The 15,444-nt window shown below is 32.9% G+C and overlaps 1 protein-coding gene across 1 annotated transcript in view; it reads left to right on the top strand.

Annotated features, from left to right (window-relative positions):
• The first annotated feature begins 164 nt into the window (after positions 1–164).
• Positions 165–15,444, top strand: part of LOC127712994 (notchless protein homolog 1-like) — a 51,236-nt gene continuing 35,956 nt past the window's right edge. The window contains exons 1-8 of the mRNA XM_052219575.1: positions 165–239; positions 2,245–2,399; positions 3,963–4,263; positions 5,837–5,913; positions 6,660–6,757; positions 7,492–7,528; positions 9,396–9,551; positions 11,768–11,903. Coding sequence (XP_052075535.1) covers positions 2,247–2,399; positions 3,963–4,263; positions 5,837–5,913; positions 6,660–6,757; positions 7,492–7,528; positions 9,396–9,551; positions 11,768–11,903 — 958 coding nt within the window. The 5' untranslated portion in view covers positions 165–239; positions 2,245–2,246. The remainder of the gene's footprint in view (positions 240–2,244; positions 2,400–3,962; positions 4,264–5,836; positions 5,914–6,659; positions 6,758–7,491; positions 7,529–9,395; positions 9,552–11,767; positions 11,904–15,444) is intronic.

Raw genomic sequence — 15,444 nt, 5'->3', positions numbered from 1 at the left:
TTTTGCATGATTATCTTAGTGGGAACTTACAGCATGAATATCAATACAATATGATTTATCGCCATTAGAAATAGAAAATAAATATTGCTAATTAATAAAATAAATAAAAAAAATGATTCCGGAAATCCATTGATATGGTTTTGTATTTAGAATGCTGTGAACCGGAAGCACGTGTTGCGTCAAAACAAATCAACACATTTATCCATTTATTAGTGTACAAGTTTAATAAACAGTCACAGGTAAACAACAACTCAGAAAGAACACTTTGAATATTTTAACAATAGCTCAATTCCTAATATTTTGATTTCTGTGTGAAATTCCCTGTTAGAAATCAGAGTTTGGAAGTATTTTTCTGATTTGGCTACGCACTAAACAGCTTAACTTTTTGGACAGTTGTGGATGTTTTAGTTGTGTAAAATAATTTGTTTTAAGGGTGGAGGATTGGGAACTTCGTTTCTCTCATATTGTTGAGGTTCACATTTGGCAGAATTGATAAAAACACAGATCTAGAATCAGACAGCTGTCAGACTCTTTAAAGTACTAAACAGTAAACTTCATGTGTATGCTTATATACTGTGCATATTTACATCCATTGCTTATGAGGGGTAGCATTATTATAGCTGTGGAACCGTAGCTCTTAGGTCCTTATGATAATTTATTTTTACTATAAATTTGCGGACCACAAATGAGGGGCCTGATGGGTTATTTTCGTTCTTCGTGATTGGCGTATTTTCGCTATCGTGATCCGTTTTTCTACAGATTTTTTTTTTTTTATATTTTCGTGATCCGTGATCATGGAAATTTATTTTCTGTGAATCGTGATTGACAAAAAAATCAACTCGTGAATCGTGATGAGACCCCCCCATCAGGCCCCTCACAAATAGTAAAAAATATCATAAGGACCTAAGAGCTACGGTTTCGCAGCTAGCATTACTAATGCTAAAACTGTACATGTGTCACAGCAAAAAAAATAAACAGTCTTTCAAGAGGTCATAATTATTGAATTCCTAAGACAGTTCGGCACCCGGCACCGAGAAAGACACTTCGGCCTCCAGACAAATCGGCACCTAGACAAATCGGCACCTCATAAAGATAAAATCAATTATTAAATTCTTGATCAAAATATATGAACCAAAAATTAAAGTTACCTGGCACTGATATAGGTATGTGGGCATGAACTCAATTTGCAACTTTAGTGTTATTATAGCAATTATTTTCGACTGTTTTTACAAATTACCAATTTGATTCCTGCACTATTTATGACATTATTGTATATGGTATCTTCGAAGAAGTATCTTATGAAGTGGTTTGTGTGTATTCTTTTTCCTGATGCATGAAAATTGATTTTATAGATTTCACCATGCATGTACTAGTTTTAATTTATGCATAGTTCTATTCTGATAGTATTCTAAATCAATAAAACACATTTAGCATACTTATAATATTTATTTTATTAATATTTATTATAATTATATTCATCAGTTTATAGATGCATTAACAGCACTAGATTTGCATAAAAGGTGAACATATGATAGTAATGAAATATTTAAAATACTGTAAATATAACATATAGCATATATACAGGCAGCACTATAAGTTCTAACAAAGTCACTTTGGTGGTGGTCCGTACACACTGGAACATTCCTTTAGCATAGCAGTCTGATCTAGGATTATACTATTACTGTAACAACTCTTTTACTTTCTTTATATATATATATAGAGAGAAAAATGAGGTGCCGAATTGTCTTGGTCCCGAAATGTCCAAAACGGATGCCGAAATGTCTTCAGACCTAGGTGCCGAAATGTCTTGTTACCATAATTATTTGGACTACAAACCCTCAATCTCTGGATTTAAAGGCAGCTGATACTCTAAACCGACTGAGCAAAAGAATATTTTCGCTAAGTCAACCAGTTAGATAACCTTTTAATCACCAGTTTTTATCAGGGATGAATATATTAATTTATTGTGATAACATAATCAACATTACCAAGTCAAGGATCCAAAATGGCAGTTCTAGATTCAGCAGTCTCCATTTAATTTTTGTTGTCAATAGGTCTTAATAGACTAGCTAGACACTCAACCTGGCATTTGTATACACAGTGTTAAGGTTAAAGTTACATGTTGTGTATTTTATAAAAAAAAAATCATTTTGTCAATGAAAAATCACACATACATTTGTAATAATTCAAATGTTTAATTATGACAAGCTTATGGCTTTAAATACAGTTTGTTATTTGCTTCAGGAATGACAACTGACAATAATCTGGAACCTAGTGATAGGAGAATTCTGGTTCAGTTTAAAAGTGAGACAGGAGAAGTTAAAGGAAGTCCGTTTGATATACCTATAGATATAAATTCAGAGAAACTACAACTTGTATGTAATGCACTGTTAACAAATGTAAGTATGTCATGAGTATAAATCCACACACAAATGTCAAGTTATGTTAGCTGGGTATTCTGAAAATTCATTTATATCTTGGTTTGAGTTAAATACATTTATATTTTGGTTTGAGTATAAATCAACACGCAAGTGTCAAGTCAAGATAGTGGGGCATTCTGAAAATACATTTATATTATGGTTTGAGCTAAAACTCATACTCAACTGTCAAGTCAAGACAAAACATAATAGATATAAATGACATTTGCATGTTAAAAAGTTTTTGGTGGAAGAACACTTTGAAGTCTTCTGAAATCCTATACTACCGGCTGTAAAATCATTGGACCGTCACCAGGAGTGTTGCCGTATCCTTTTCTGTGCTTTACAATTTCATAACTTCCGTGCCATATCTTGACACATATCTTGAACCCTATTTAAACCATATCTTGAACCCTATTTAAACCTGCTAAACTTTAAACAAAGGCAGGCATTAACAAAACTCAGAATTGGGGACCATCAGCTTAAAATTGAAACAGGGAGACACAAAAACATCCCAGCTCCTGAGCGTATTTGTAAACTTTGTGAGGAGGAGGTGGAAGATGAGATCCACTTTCTCCTTCAATGCAAAAAATAAGAAACTTATAGAAAAACATTTATAAAAGAACTTTGTATTTCTTATCCTAATCTAAAGAAATGTAGCACCGAAAATATGTTTACATGGCTAATGGGTTGTGAGAATCTAGAAGTTCTAAAACGCCTATGTAATTTAAAAATCAGTCTCTGGACTGAGAGGGATAATATTATGTTAAAAAAAGTTAATGATGCCGGTTAACTGACCCAGTGAATAATTCATAGGCCAAATTTGAATTTATGGCACTAATGATATCCATAAACAGTTGAATATATGCCTCAACATTTCTGTATGTTAAATATATATACATATCTGGGGTTTTGCTTTTTCTTTTGTGTTTATTTTTTCTCTATTCTATATTTTGTCATTATATATCATTAAGAATTAATAATAATCATTGTAATAAATTATTTGTAATTATACTGCTCTCTTAGGGCGTCCTTGATTGACAATAAAAATATTGTATTGTATTGTATTGATGTTTACACATGATTGGTTTCAAGTTTGTAAAATAGCATCTGCATAACTTTATAAAACAAATGTACAGCTAGGCTTGAAAAAACAATCACTTTTGACTATCGTTAGTGTTATAAATTCTCATGTTATAATATCTACCTTTTTATTTATGTTAATTATTAGATTTCATCTCATCTTACATGTATGTTATTTATTTACTTGTAATCGGATATTTTGAAAGTAGATTTGGTAGTACAAATGTATAGTCAGTTTTGTTTGAGACATGAGTATTATTAAAGAATATTATTTTTGGAAGACAAAAATACATAGAAAGCAATAATGGGACAGAGCAGGCTGGGTTGGTTTGGGCTGCTTTCATGGTAATTCAAGTTTCCTTTTATGCATCTTCTTGCACCTCAGAGCTATTAGCTCTTTGGTTATAAATATCAACCAAGCAAACGCTAAATTTCAATTTTTTCATTATTTTTTATTTACAGGAAGAAAAAGTTCCCTACACATTTTTTGTGAAAGAAACAGAGATCACAGATACATTATCTAAGGCTTTAGATAAAGACACATTAGAACAATCAGAGGAGGTATTGGACATTATATATCAACCACAGGCTATATTCCGTGTCAGACCAGTCACTAGATGTACTAGTTCTATAGAGGGACACGCTGAGGCTGTTATTTCTGTAGGGTTCAGTCCTGATGGGAGATACCTGGCTAGTGGGTCAGGTGATACAACTGTCAGGTTTTGGGATATTTATACAGAAACACCACAGTTTACTTGTAAAGGTAAGGTCAAGCCTAGTGGTAACTTTGGTTTGTGGAGAGGATGACTTTAAAATATTTGAAAAAAAAAACTACAAAAAAAACACCATAGCTTGCATGTTTTAGGTTTGTATCTGTGTTAATTAGTGGAACAACACAAATTTGGAAAACATTTTTTACTAGTGCAATGCTCTTTCTTTCAATAGCTGGAAGTTCAAGGACATATTATTTTGCACGTTTGTTATTGTCCAGATGTTATCTCCCCTGGAATAAGTGCAGAGTAAGCATGCCATTGATCTAAGGGTACCATTTATTTCATGGGTGATGGTAACTGAAACAGTTCTTGTAGGGGTAATATTTCTGTATAGTAAACTATAGAAGACCCCAGTGGTTCTTAATATGCAATAGCTAAAAAGAAAAAACCAACAGCCTGATTTATAAACAAAAAGGCTCACACAGCAACCAAACCAGGTTGCTTGGTGCAATAAAAAGAATGGGAGAGAGTTAACATGCTTGTGAGTGCTGAAGCCTTCCACTAATATGAGGCTGTTGTGAAACAACAGAACATGAGAATAAACCCTAAAAAATCAGTTGGGAAGGCTTGACTGATCAGATAGGGAAGAAACACAACACCAGTATGTATTCAACCATTCATTTAATTCTATTTTCTTCATGATGAATGTTTAAATGACCAATATTTTTCCGATTCTTGAAAGATTAATCATCATTTTAAACATGTTAAAGAGGATGATGTTATTAGAATTTGATTATTTCTGTTCATTGTACAATTATATTCAGGAACGTTTTCTTATTAAAATAAATAAGGACTTTGTCAATGTCACACAATAGCTAATTTTTTTACAAAGGTTATTTTGGGTCGTAAGGTTTAATGAAAGTGAAAATTATCTTGTTTAATTTTATTTTTAGCTTACAGAATTTTTATACTGTGTATACACACAGTCTTCACACTTTATATCTAAACCTACAAGTCAATAGGACTTGTGGTTCATAAGATTTTACAAGTCCGTAGAAAATTCTACAAGTCCACACAAATTACTATCACCGATGAGCAGCGCATGGTGCTGCGAACTTGGTAGGGGGTCTGGGGGGCATTCCCCATCCAGAAAAATTTTGAACAATTAGATGCAAAATCCTGCATTCTGAGAGCTTTGAGTGTCATGTTTTGAAGATACCTAATTAATAAATTTAATAGGAATAACATTGACCATTGGAGAAAAAAGTTAAAAGTAGCTGTTATAAGAATTTTATTCTCTAAAAAGATTTAGAAAGAAGGTGTCTATATCTTTTTCTGTCATTTCTGGATAGTCTAAATCATCATCATCATCATCATCTGAATAGTCATCTTCGTCTGAAAGGTTGCCTTTGACATACTGTGCTAGAAACATTTTTGTCTGTCATACTACCAACTACCAAAAAATCTACGGACTTCTGAAGAACAAAATTTGACAAGTCCATGTCCAAGTCTTGTGGCTGAATTCGAAGACTGTATACATGTAGCCTGGTTGTTAACTGGTTGAAAGTTAATGTCAGATCTGATTTATTTATCGGTATTAAATCTTGTTTTAATTATTTTCAGCACATAAACATTGGGTATTGTGTATAACCTGGTCACCTGATGGTAAAAAGTTAGCGTCAGGCTGTAAAAATAGTCAGGTAAGTTGGTCCTCAGTATTTTAGCCAGGTACTGTTAAATTGGTAAATTTTTTAAAACATACCCATATTTCTGTCAATTGACTCTTGATTTATAATGTTAATACTACATATGAGCTACGTCGTATAGAAATCGACCTTATGCAAGTGCATGTATACATGTATATGTATAAGACTTTTATTAGTTTTGGAACATTCAAATACGAAATAAAAGATGAATTTTGGTCTGTTTTGTAGGGTTCTTAATGCAACTCAATTTTCGAACAGTTACAGACTTTCCATAGAAATTTTTTCAACCCGAAATAGGTTAACAGATGTATTGATATTCATTTGCATAAGGTCGATTTCTATCCGTAAATTTACATCTATTTATTATATCTACCTTCATTCGATTCATTAAGATTATCAAAACTAATTAATTTATAAGAAACCAGAAATTGTTTCATATAACATATGAAAATAAGCAGTAAGAATACTTATAAAGGGATCAAAGTTTGTGAACCAATCCATAGATTTAATCTCTTTAAGTAAAAAGAAATTTAAAATGAAACTACTACTTTATTAATTTGGTCCAATTGAAGGACTTTTCTGGATTGACCTTCTTTTGAATTAACATCTATGCAATATATGGCTGCCACAAACGTGAAACATTTTAAAATTAATAATACAAATAATCAACATTGAAAAAGAAGTTCCATTCAAGTACCATACAAAAGTTTTCCATATTCTTTACTATAAACATTTTCCAGATATGTATATGGGACCCCTCCACAGGGTTACAGACAGGAAAAACCTTAACGGGACACAGACAGTGGATTACATGGTTGGCATGGAAACCATTACATTTGTAAGTTCATTTTGATGTACATATAAATGTACAATGTATTGTTGCAACTTGATTTTAAATCTTCACCATCCTTGCCTTTTTCCTGCAATTACCTACCCTTTTCACCTCTATTCCTTGTGTAAAAAAACACAATACTACATTTGAACGTTATTTCCTTTTTATGTATTATTAAGTCAAATACACATTAACATGATTAAAAAATGATTTGATGTTTAACAGTGGTAAATATATCATGCATATTAAAACAGTTAACGAATTAGTCGTTAATGAGATATAAACATACCCTGCTTTTTCCTGTACCAACACACTGAGCCAGGTTCTTAATGTGCAGGCTCAAAAGGTAACAGACCACAGGAAGACAAATCACCCTAATGTGACACATTTATGACTCTAAGCCAACCAGTCTGCTCTTACTTCTAAATGCTGCATGCTTGACAAAGATGCAGCAAGTACCAGTTTGTCTATGATTTTATCCAGCTTGGGATAGGGTCAGGGAATATAACATGAAATTACTGGAGACAATGCTGTATGGTTTGTCTATGATTTTATCCAGTTTGGGATAGGGTCAGGGAATATAACATGAAATTACTGGAGACAATGCTGTATGGTTTGGTTAACTATCTGTATTCATGGTATTTGGAAGATTTGTTTAATTTGTCAACTTAATACTATTTTGATGTTTATTCTTAAAATTTTTTGGCAATTTATTTGTGCCTATTTTTATTTTATTTCAGAGACCCAGAATGTAGATTCCTAGCAAGTTCCTCAAAAGTATGTTTTGTTTTATTTCATTTATCAAATCTGTTGTTTTAAATGATTTAAGTAACATATGTTATGGTTTAAGAATTCAATGGTGAAGCTCATAAGATCTCAGGCTGATTACATCATACACTATCATCTCAAGGATTGCCAAATTTTTAGTCCATTTGAAAGCCTTTCAAATGTTACTCCTTCAATACTTAAAAAAAAATTATAGAATCCTTAATTACGATTAAAGTTAGAAAGTACAGAAATCATATGATGAGTAAGATTGACTAACTGACTCATTCACAAGCAAAAAATAAAATTCTTTTTTTTTTTTAACAATAACAAATTATTTATTGCGCTATCTAGTTGTATGCAATTGTCCAACAAAACTCATGACTATAAAGATAAGAAGATGTGGTACGATGTGGTATGATTGCCAATGAGACAACTCTCCCAGACAGACCAAATGATGTATAAGTGAACAAGTATACACAGTCAGGAGCCTCTAGCCTTTGTTAGTCTTGTATTATTTTTAATTTTAGTTTCTTGTGTACAATTTGGAGTTTAGTATGGCGTTCATTATCACTGAACTAGTATATATATTTGTTTAGGGGCCAGCTGAAGGACGCCTCCAGGTGGGGGAATTTCTCGCTGCATTGAAGACCTGTTGGTGACCTTCTGCTGTTGTCTGTTCTATGGTCGGGTTGTTGTCTCTTTGACATATTCCCCATTTCCATTCTCAATTATACCTTAACAAATACCAAAACCCATACCACATTGTAAACTATAAAAGTCCTCATAATGACAAATACAAACTTTAAAAATAAAATAATTAGGGTATATATGGGACACATTACTGAATTGTAGATATTTGGTCTAAAAATTAGGGTATGGGAGACATTACTGATTTGTTGTAGATATTTGGTCTACAAATTAGGGTATGGCAGACATTACTGATTTGTTGAAGATATTTGGTCTAAAAATTAGGGTATGGGAGACATTACTGATTTGTTGTAGATATTTGGTCTACAAATTAGGGTATGGCAGACATTACTGATTTGTTGTAGATATTAGGTCTACAAATTACTGGTAGGGTATGGCAGACATTACTGATTTGTTGTAGATATTAGGTCTACAAATTAGGGTATGGGAGACATTACTGATTTGTTGTAGATATTTGGTCTAAAAATTAGGGTAAGAGAGACATTACTGATTTGTTGTAGATATTTGGTCTAAAAGTTAGGGTATGGCAGACATTACTGATTTGTTGTAGATATTTGGTCTAAAAGTTAGGGTATGGGAGACATTACTGATTTGTTGTAGATATTTGGTCTAAAAGTTAGGGTATGGGAGACATTACTGATTTGTTGTAGATATTAGGTCTACAAATTAGGGCATGGGAGACATTACTGATTTGTTGTAGATATTTGGTCTAAAAATTAGGGTATGGCAGACATTACTGATTTGCTGTAGATATTTGGTCTAAAAATTAGGGTATGGGAGACATTACTGATTTGTAATAGATATTTGGTCTAATAATTAGGGTATGGCAGACATTACTGATTTGTTGTAAATATTTGGTCTAAAAATTAGGGTATGGGAGACATTACTGATTTGTTGTAGATATTTGGTCTAAAAATTAGGGTAAGAGAGACATTACTGATTTGTTGTAGATATTTGGTCTAAAAGTTAGGGTATGGGAGACATTACTGATTTGTTGTAGATATTTGGTCTAAAAGTTAGGGTATGGGAGAAATTACTGATTTGTTGTACATATTTGGTCTAAAAATTAGGGTATCTGAGACATTACTGATTTGTTGTAGATATTTGGTCTAAAAGTTAGGGTATGGGAGATATTACTGAAATGTAGATTCATTGTATATGATTTCAGGATGGAACAGTAAGACTATGGGATACATTACTGAGTACATGTACTCTTATCTTATCTAGCCATTTACAGTCTGTGACATGTGTGAAATGGGGAGGGACTAATCTACTGTATACAGCATCACAAGACAGAACAGTTAAAGTCTGGAGAGCTGAGGACGTGAGTAAATATATACAACAATGGGGGGAAGGGGAATGGGGAGGGACTAATCTACTGTATACAGCATCACAAGACAGAACAGTTAAAGTCTTGAGAGCTGAGGACGTGAGTAAATATATACAACAATGGGGGGAGGGGGAATGGGGAGGGACTAATCTATTGTATACAGCATCACAAGACAGAACAGTTAAAGTCTGGAGAGCTGAGGATGTAAGTAAATATATACAACAATGGGGGAGGGGGAATGGGGAGGGACTAATTTATTGTATACAGCATCACAAGACAGAACAGTTAAAGTCTGGAGAGCTGAGGACGTGAGTAAATATATACACCAATGGGGGGAGGGGGAATGGGGAGGGACTAATGTGTTATATACAGCATCACAAGACAGAACAGTTAACGTCGGGAGAGCTGAGGATGTGAGTAAATATATACAACAATAGGGGGAGGGGGAATGGGGAGGGACTAATCTGTTATATACAGCATCTCAAGACAGAACTGTAAAGGTCTGCAGAGCTGAGGATGTGAGTAAATATAAATTTAAACAATAAATGTGTGTAAAATAATAGTAACCTCCTCTGTTATAACGGCCTCTGTGGTTGTTTGTTAGCATGATCGCCTCCAGTGTGGGAGGTCTTGGGTTGAAACCCTAGCCAGGTCAAACCAGAATTGAAATTGGTATTAGCTGTTTTTTCGCTAAGCACTCAGCATTAAGGAGTAACAGTGGAGACTGGTCAGCTTAGAGTCATGTCTTTCTGGGATTTGTTACCTTGTGAACACTAGCATGTTGAAAATAGAGCTCAAGGTGTCAGTATAGTACAAACATGACAAAGCAGGGTTTGTATTCTAATCATATTATCATACTCTCTCAACCTGAATATGCATTTAATATTCCACTGGACCTTAAACTTCCGTCCATCCATTCATCCCATTAGTTTTATTTAGTATATATAAAATAAAAAAGGTCCTATTGCCCCTCTTTACATTTTCTGAGCTTGTCTAGAACAGGGTTTACATTTTTCTGAGCGTGTCTAGAACAGGGTGTGTTTTTCCAATATTTTCTGTAAAGAACAGGGTATGATTTGACAATTGCATTCGACACAATTATGACCAAAAGAATGGCAAGTAACCCCACCCCCATCCCCTACTCCCCAAATTGAGATGTCCCCCTTTTTCCTATCTGGTCACTATTTCCACTAATAAAGAACAGTGTTAGGATTCTTCTTCGTTTTGGTCAGACATATCAATAATAACCCTTACACAGAGCTTAAACGGTTTGTATACTTTAATATTATTGGGTACACTTGTAAAATAATTGACCTTTCTTTATCCACGTTATCTTTACTTTGAAACTGGTAACCTCCCGAAAGATACCGAAAGTCAGACAGTGGCGCCATCTGTTATCATAATACGAAATGTGGCATAAAATGAATGTACAAATGTCGAATGAACAAATCACCCACTTTGCAATCATTGTGTTAGAAAAGTGTCGATTTACAAGTATAATACACTTTTACAAATAACATAAAAGTAAAGATGCTAATTGACATCTACAAATTTACAAATTACAAATAAACATATCACAAATGTAGCACCTAATGATCAATATACAAATGTTGAATTGACAAATTACAAATTCAAGAATTACAAATATACATATCTCAAATGTACAAATTGCACAGTTATACAAGTTACAAATCAGTGACAATTTACGAATTAAGCAGTTTGAAATTATACAGTTAAAAGTGACAAGTTGACAATTTATGAATTTAGAATTTTGACCCAGTTGGCTTTCCACAATAATATACCTGTTCCTCAGTAACTGTTATTTTATATTGTAAAATAGAGAATGGAAATGGGGAATGTGTCAAAGAGACAACAATCCGACCCAAGAGTAAAAAAACAGCCGTAGGCCACCAATGGGTCTTCAACACAGCGAGAAAATATGTAGTATATTGAGTTGTGTATCACAGTGGATATGTGTTGGTGTTGACCTTCAAGTTAAAGTGAGATTCATATTGCATGATGTATTTGACCATTTACTTTAACCTTGAAAAAATTCAGTGACAAGATAGCTTCGATTATATTACAAATATTAAGGTGTGAAAATACATAATCAATGTGAAAGAAAGTTAAAGTTAAATTTAATAATAGAATTTAACTTTCAAAACTTCATTTCTTAGAACAACAGAACTGAAAGTTGAATATCTTTACAGGGTGTACTTTGTCGGACTTTACAAGGTCATGGCCACTGGGTGAATATTTTAGCACTAAGTACAGACTATGTTATGAGAACAGGAGCATTTGATCCAGCCAAAGCTACAGTTGTACATCAAGAGGTCACAGATACAGGTTAGTGTCAAGGTTAAAGGTTATGGCCACTGGGTGAATATTTTCGCACTTAGCGCAGACTATGCAATGAGAACAGGAGCATTTGACCCAGCCAAAGCTACAGTTGTACATCAAGAGGTCACAGATACAGGTTAGTGTAAAGGTTAAAGGTCATAGCCACTGGGTGAATATTTTAGCACTAAGTACAGAATAAGTTATGAGAACAGGAGCATTTCATTCGGCCACAGCTACAGTTGTACATAAAGAGGTCACATATACAGGTTAGTGTTAAGGTTAAAGGTCATGGACAAGTAAACAGTGCTCTTGCTGGGGATTCAAGGGTAGAGGGGCACAGTATCTAGTCTGAAAAGGGACATAACATATCATATTTACAGATAAAATTAAAGAGGTTAAGAGCACAAACTTTCTGGACTATAAGGCCAGAGGGGAGCTGTATCCCTCTATTTTGTCTAGCTAGAACACTAGTAAATGTTTGAGCACAAAGTGCATAGACCATCAGTGAAAAAGATATCCTGAAGTACAGATAATTATAGGTTTTATAATGAGTGAGAATCTTTTACTATTTAAATTAGATAATAGAAGTTGATATTAAGTCATATCCAATTATCCACTAGTTGTTTTACTTATTTCTCTTATGGTAAAAATACTCATTGTGCAAAATAAATAATTACGCGACTCAATGATCTAGTATTTTGCACATACCAGTACGATGTCATATGTCCTTTTTTGGTGTCAAACTTTTAATATCAGACATTTTAAAACTTTTTATATGCTTCAGAATGTAATTTAAGAACATTTTTATGTAAAAATTTTGTTCCTTTATGTAGAAATCAAATATTACCTTTGCCATGGAGGGGAGGAAATATACATTGTTTTGACTTTTAAAGGTCATCAATGACCTAACAAATAGCCAATGGAAATGTGGCAATATCCTTCCATGGTGCTTGATAAGCCAATAAAATTAAAACTGTTTTTGTATGACACTCCATGTAGTGTGATATGAGAAAAATCTCTTCATGTTAGAAATAGATAAAAGGCCACATCCATAGGAAAACAGCTCTTGGTATTTAACCCAGTCACAAGTGCAGTACATGTATAAAAGGTAGCTGTCAAGGTCATTGAAATATCTTGCAAGATCAATTAATACCTACATACCTCATTATATTGTACTGACATATGACTGACCAAATCATGTAATTGTTACACAGAGAAAATATTTTGGTATTTTGTAATGATTGGGGTGACATAATGTACCGTCTGTGTAGTTTATATCTTAAATGTGAAGTTAAGAGCCCTTGACACAGACCATAGATAACTCATATTCTGTAATTTTAATTTACATGCTTTTCTTTTATTCATATTTGCTTGATGTTTATTATTTACTAAAGAGGTTTTTTATGCCCTACTTATGGTAGTAGGAAGGTGTTATGTTTTCTGGTCTGTACATCTCTCTGTCTGTCTGCCACTTAGACAGTCTGTCTGTCCTATATCAGGTTAAAGTTTTGCATTAAGGTAGGTTACTCTGAGGTTGTAATCATATATATCTACTTGATGTGAACTTTATAAATATTATACCAAGTAATTGTTCTGACCTTGATTTTATAGTTCACTGAACATAGAAATGTGATAGTGTGAAGTTATAGTACATTCTCAGGTTAAATATTTTGGTTAAAGAAGTTTTCCATGAAATGCACGTCACATCAGCTTAAGTACACATGATGATTGTGATGCAAACTTTTGAAATTTTATGCCAAATTACGATGTAAACCTTGAGGGCTATTCCATTTAAATGTATGTGGGAGGGTAGGAAGGGAAGTTTAATTATTGATTGTGGGTTATGGGTCTTTTTTCAGTATGCGTCTATTACCATTATGCGAAATTATCTAAAAAATGGTTCTTGGTTGTAGAGATGTTTTGAAAGTCCCTTCCTACCCTTCCACATACATTTTAATGGAATAGCCCTGATTTCATTTTGTCCAACGAACGCAGACACATAATTGGTTAAGTTGCGCATGGTTCCTATGGACACATATTGAATTTCTTGTTTCCTTTTAATTCCATGTCTTAATGTCTTAATATTTGAAAAATTAGATCCAACTGTCATGAAATTATAAGTTATTTAGTAACAAGAATAGAAAATAACCATCCATCATTATTGAAATAAGCCACTAATGTTAAGTCAACGATATTTAGTATGCAGTTGTATAAGCATTTGTAAGTCTCATTTCCATGAAGATTATATGTCCACGATCTATCATCATGGTTCATTGACGGTAAAACTTTTGCATAGTTTACAAGTTTAAGTATATTTGTATTGAGGTTTGTTTAAAGGGAACCACTTATGATAAGTCAATGATATCTGGTATGCAGTTTTATAAGCTTTGGCATTTCTCATTTCCATAGAGGTTCTTTGGCCCTACATCGTCAGTCATGGTTCAATGACTTTGAATGTTTTGCAGGTTTTACTTGTTTAAATATCGCCATTTTAATTTCATTATTTGTTTGGCCATTCACATTTTACTATCAAAATTACAAAAAGCGGGAAGTATCTCTGTGTCAACATTTTATATTTGTTATCAATCCACACATGCCACACTAATCATTCATTGTATTTGTTCACAAACAACACAAATTCTTCCATTTCTCTTATTGCATTTTGTACATTGATAATAAGCTCTTGGTGATTCCTCATGTCTATTGTTGAATAGATATAAGAAGATGTGGTATGAGTGCCAATGAGACAACTCTCCATCCAAGTCAAAATTTATAAAAGTAAACCATTATAGGTCAAAGTACGGAAGACTATTTGTTGCCATCTGATGTCGTTTCATTATTTGTTTTGTTTGGTTGCTGTCTAATTGGTGTATACCATACATCGCTTGTTAGTCATATCCGTAGATCTTTGATTTTTCTGTTAAATTTATTCACAACTTGTAGATACTAGATACGATTAAAAGCTTGCTATATATATTTAGTATAGACAGAGAAACTGAAGAAGGCCAGTGGTTGAAATGTCTTATAAACAGTTTATTATAAGTATGTTCCCTTTCAGAATTTCTATACAAGTAAAATTATTTTGGTTTAAATGGGTTACACTTTGTCTGTGATAAGTTTTTCTTCATTGTCTCCAATAATAAATTAGGCTTGGATAATGTTGGATTTTATATAACATGGTTAAATCTACTTCTTTGAAGTTTTGTAGAATTTCAATATCATAAATAAAAACAGCCATAATTTTTGTGATTAAAATATTGTAGAAATATTATTTACTGATAAGACCCCATATATGCATGTTACATGTCAATAAATTTATGGTCTAATATTTGAAAACCAAAGATATTGACAGATTTCTTTTCAAGGTTTGATTTAATGTTCTGATGTTTAATTTGAATGTGTGTTATCTTTTTATCAGATATTTTAAAATTCTGTAAATACATGTATATACTTAAAATATATGTATGAAAGATATCTGCAACAATGTTTTTATTAGGTCAGAATAAAAATAGTGAATTATCATCCACACACATTATTCATGAACAAA

Source organism: Mytilus californianus, unplaced genomic scaffold (genome assembly GCF_021869535.1).
Source record: "Mytilus californianus isolate M0D057914Y unplaced genomic scaffold, xbMytCali1.0.p SCAF_8, whole genome shotgun sequence".
Classification (NCBI taxonomy): domain Eukaryota; kingdom Metazoa; phylum Mollusca; class Bivalvia; order Mytilida; family Mytilidae; genus Mytilus; species Mytilus californianus.
This window is presented reverse-complemented; position numbering and strand designations above follow the sequence as displayed.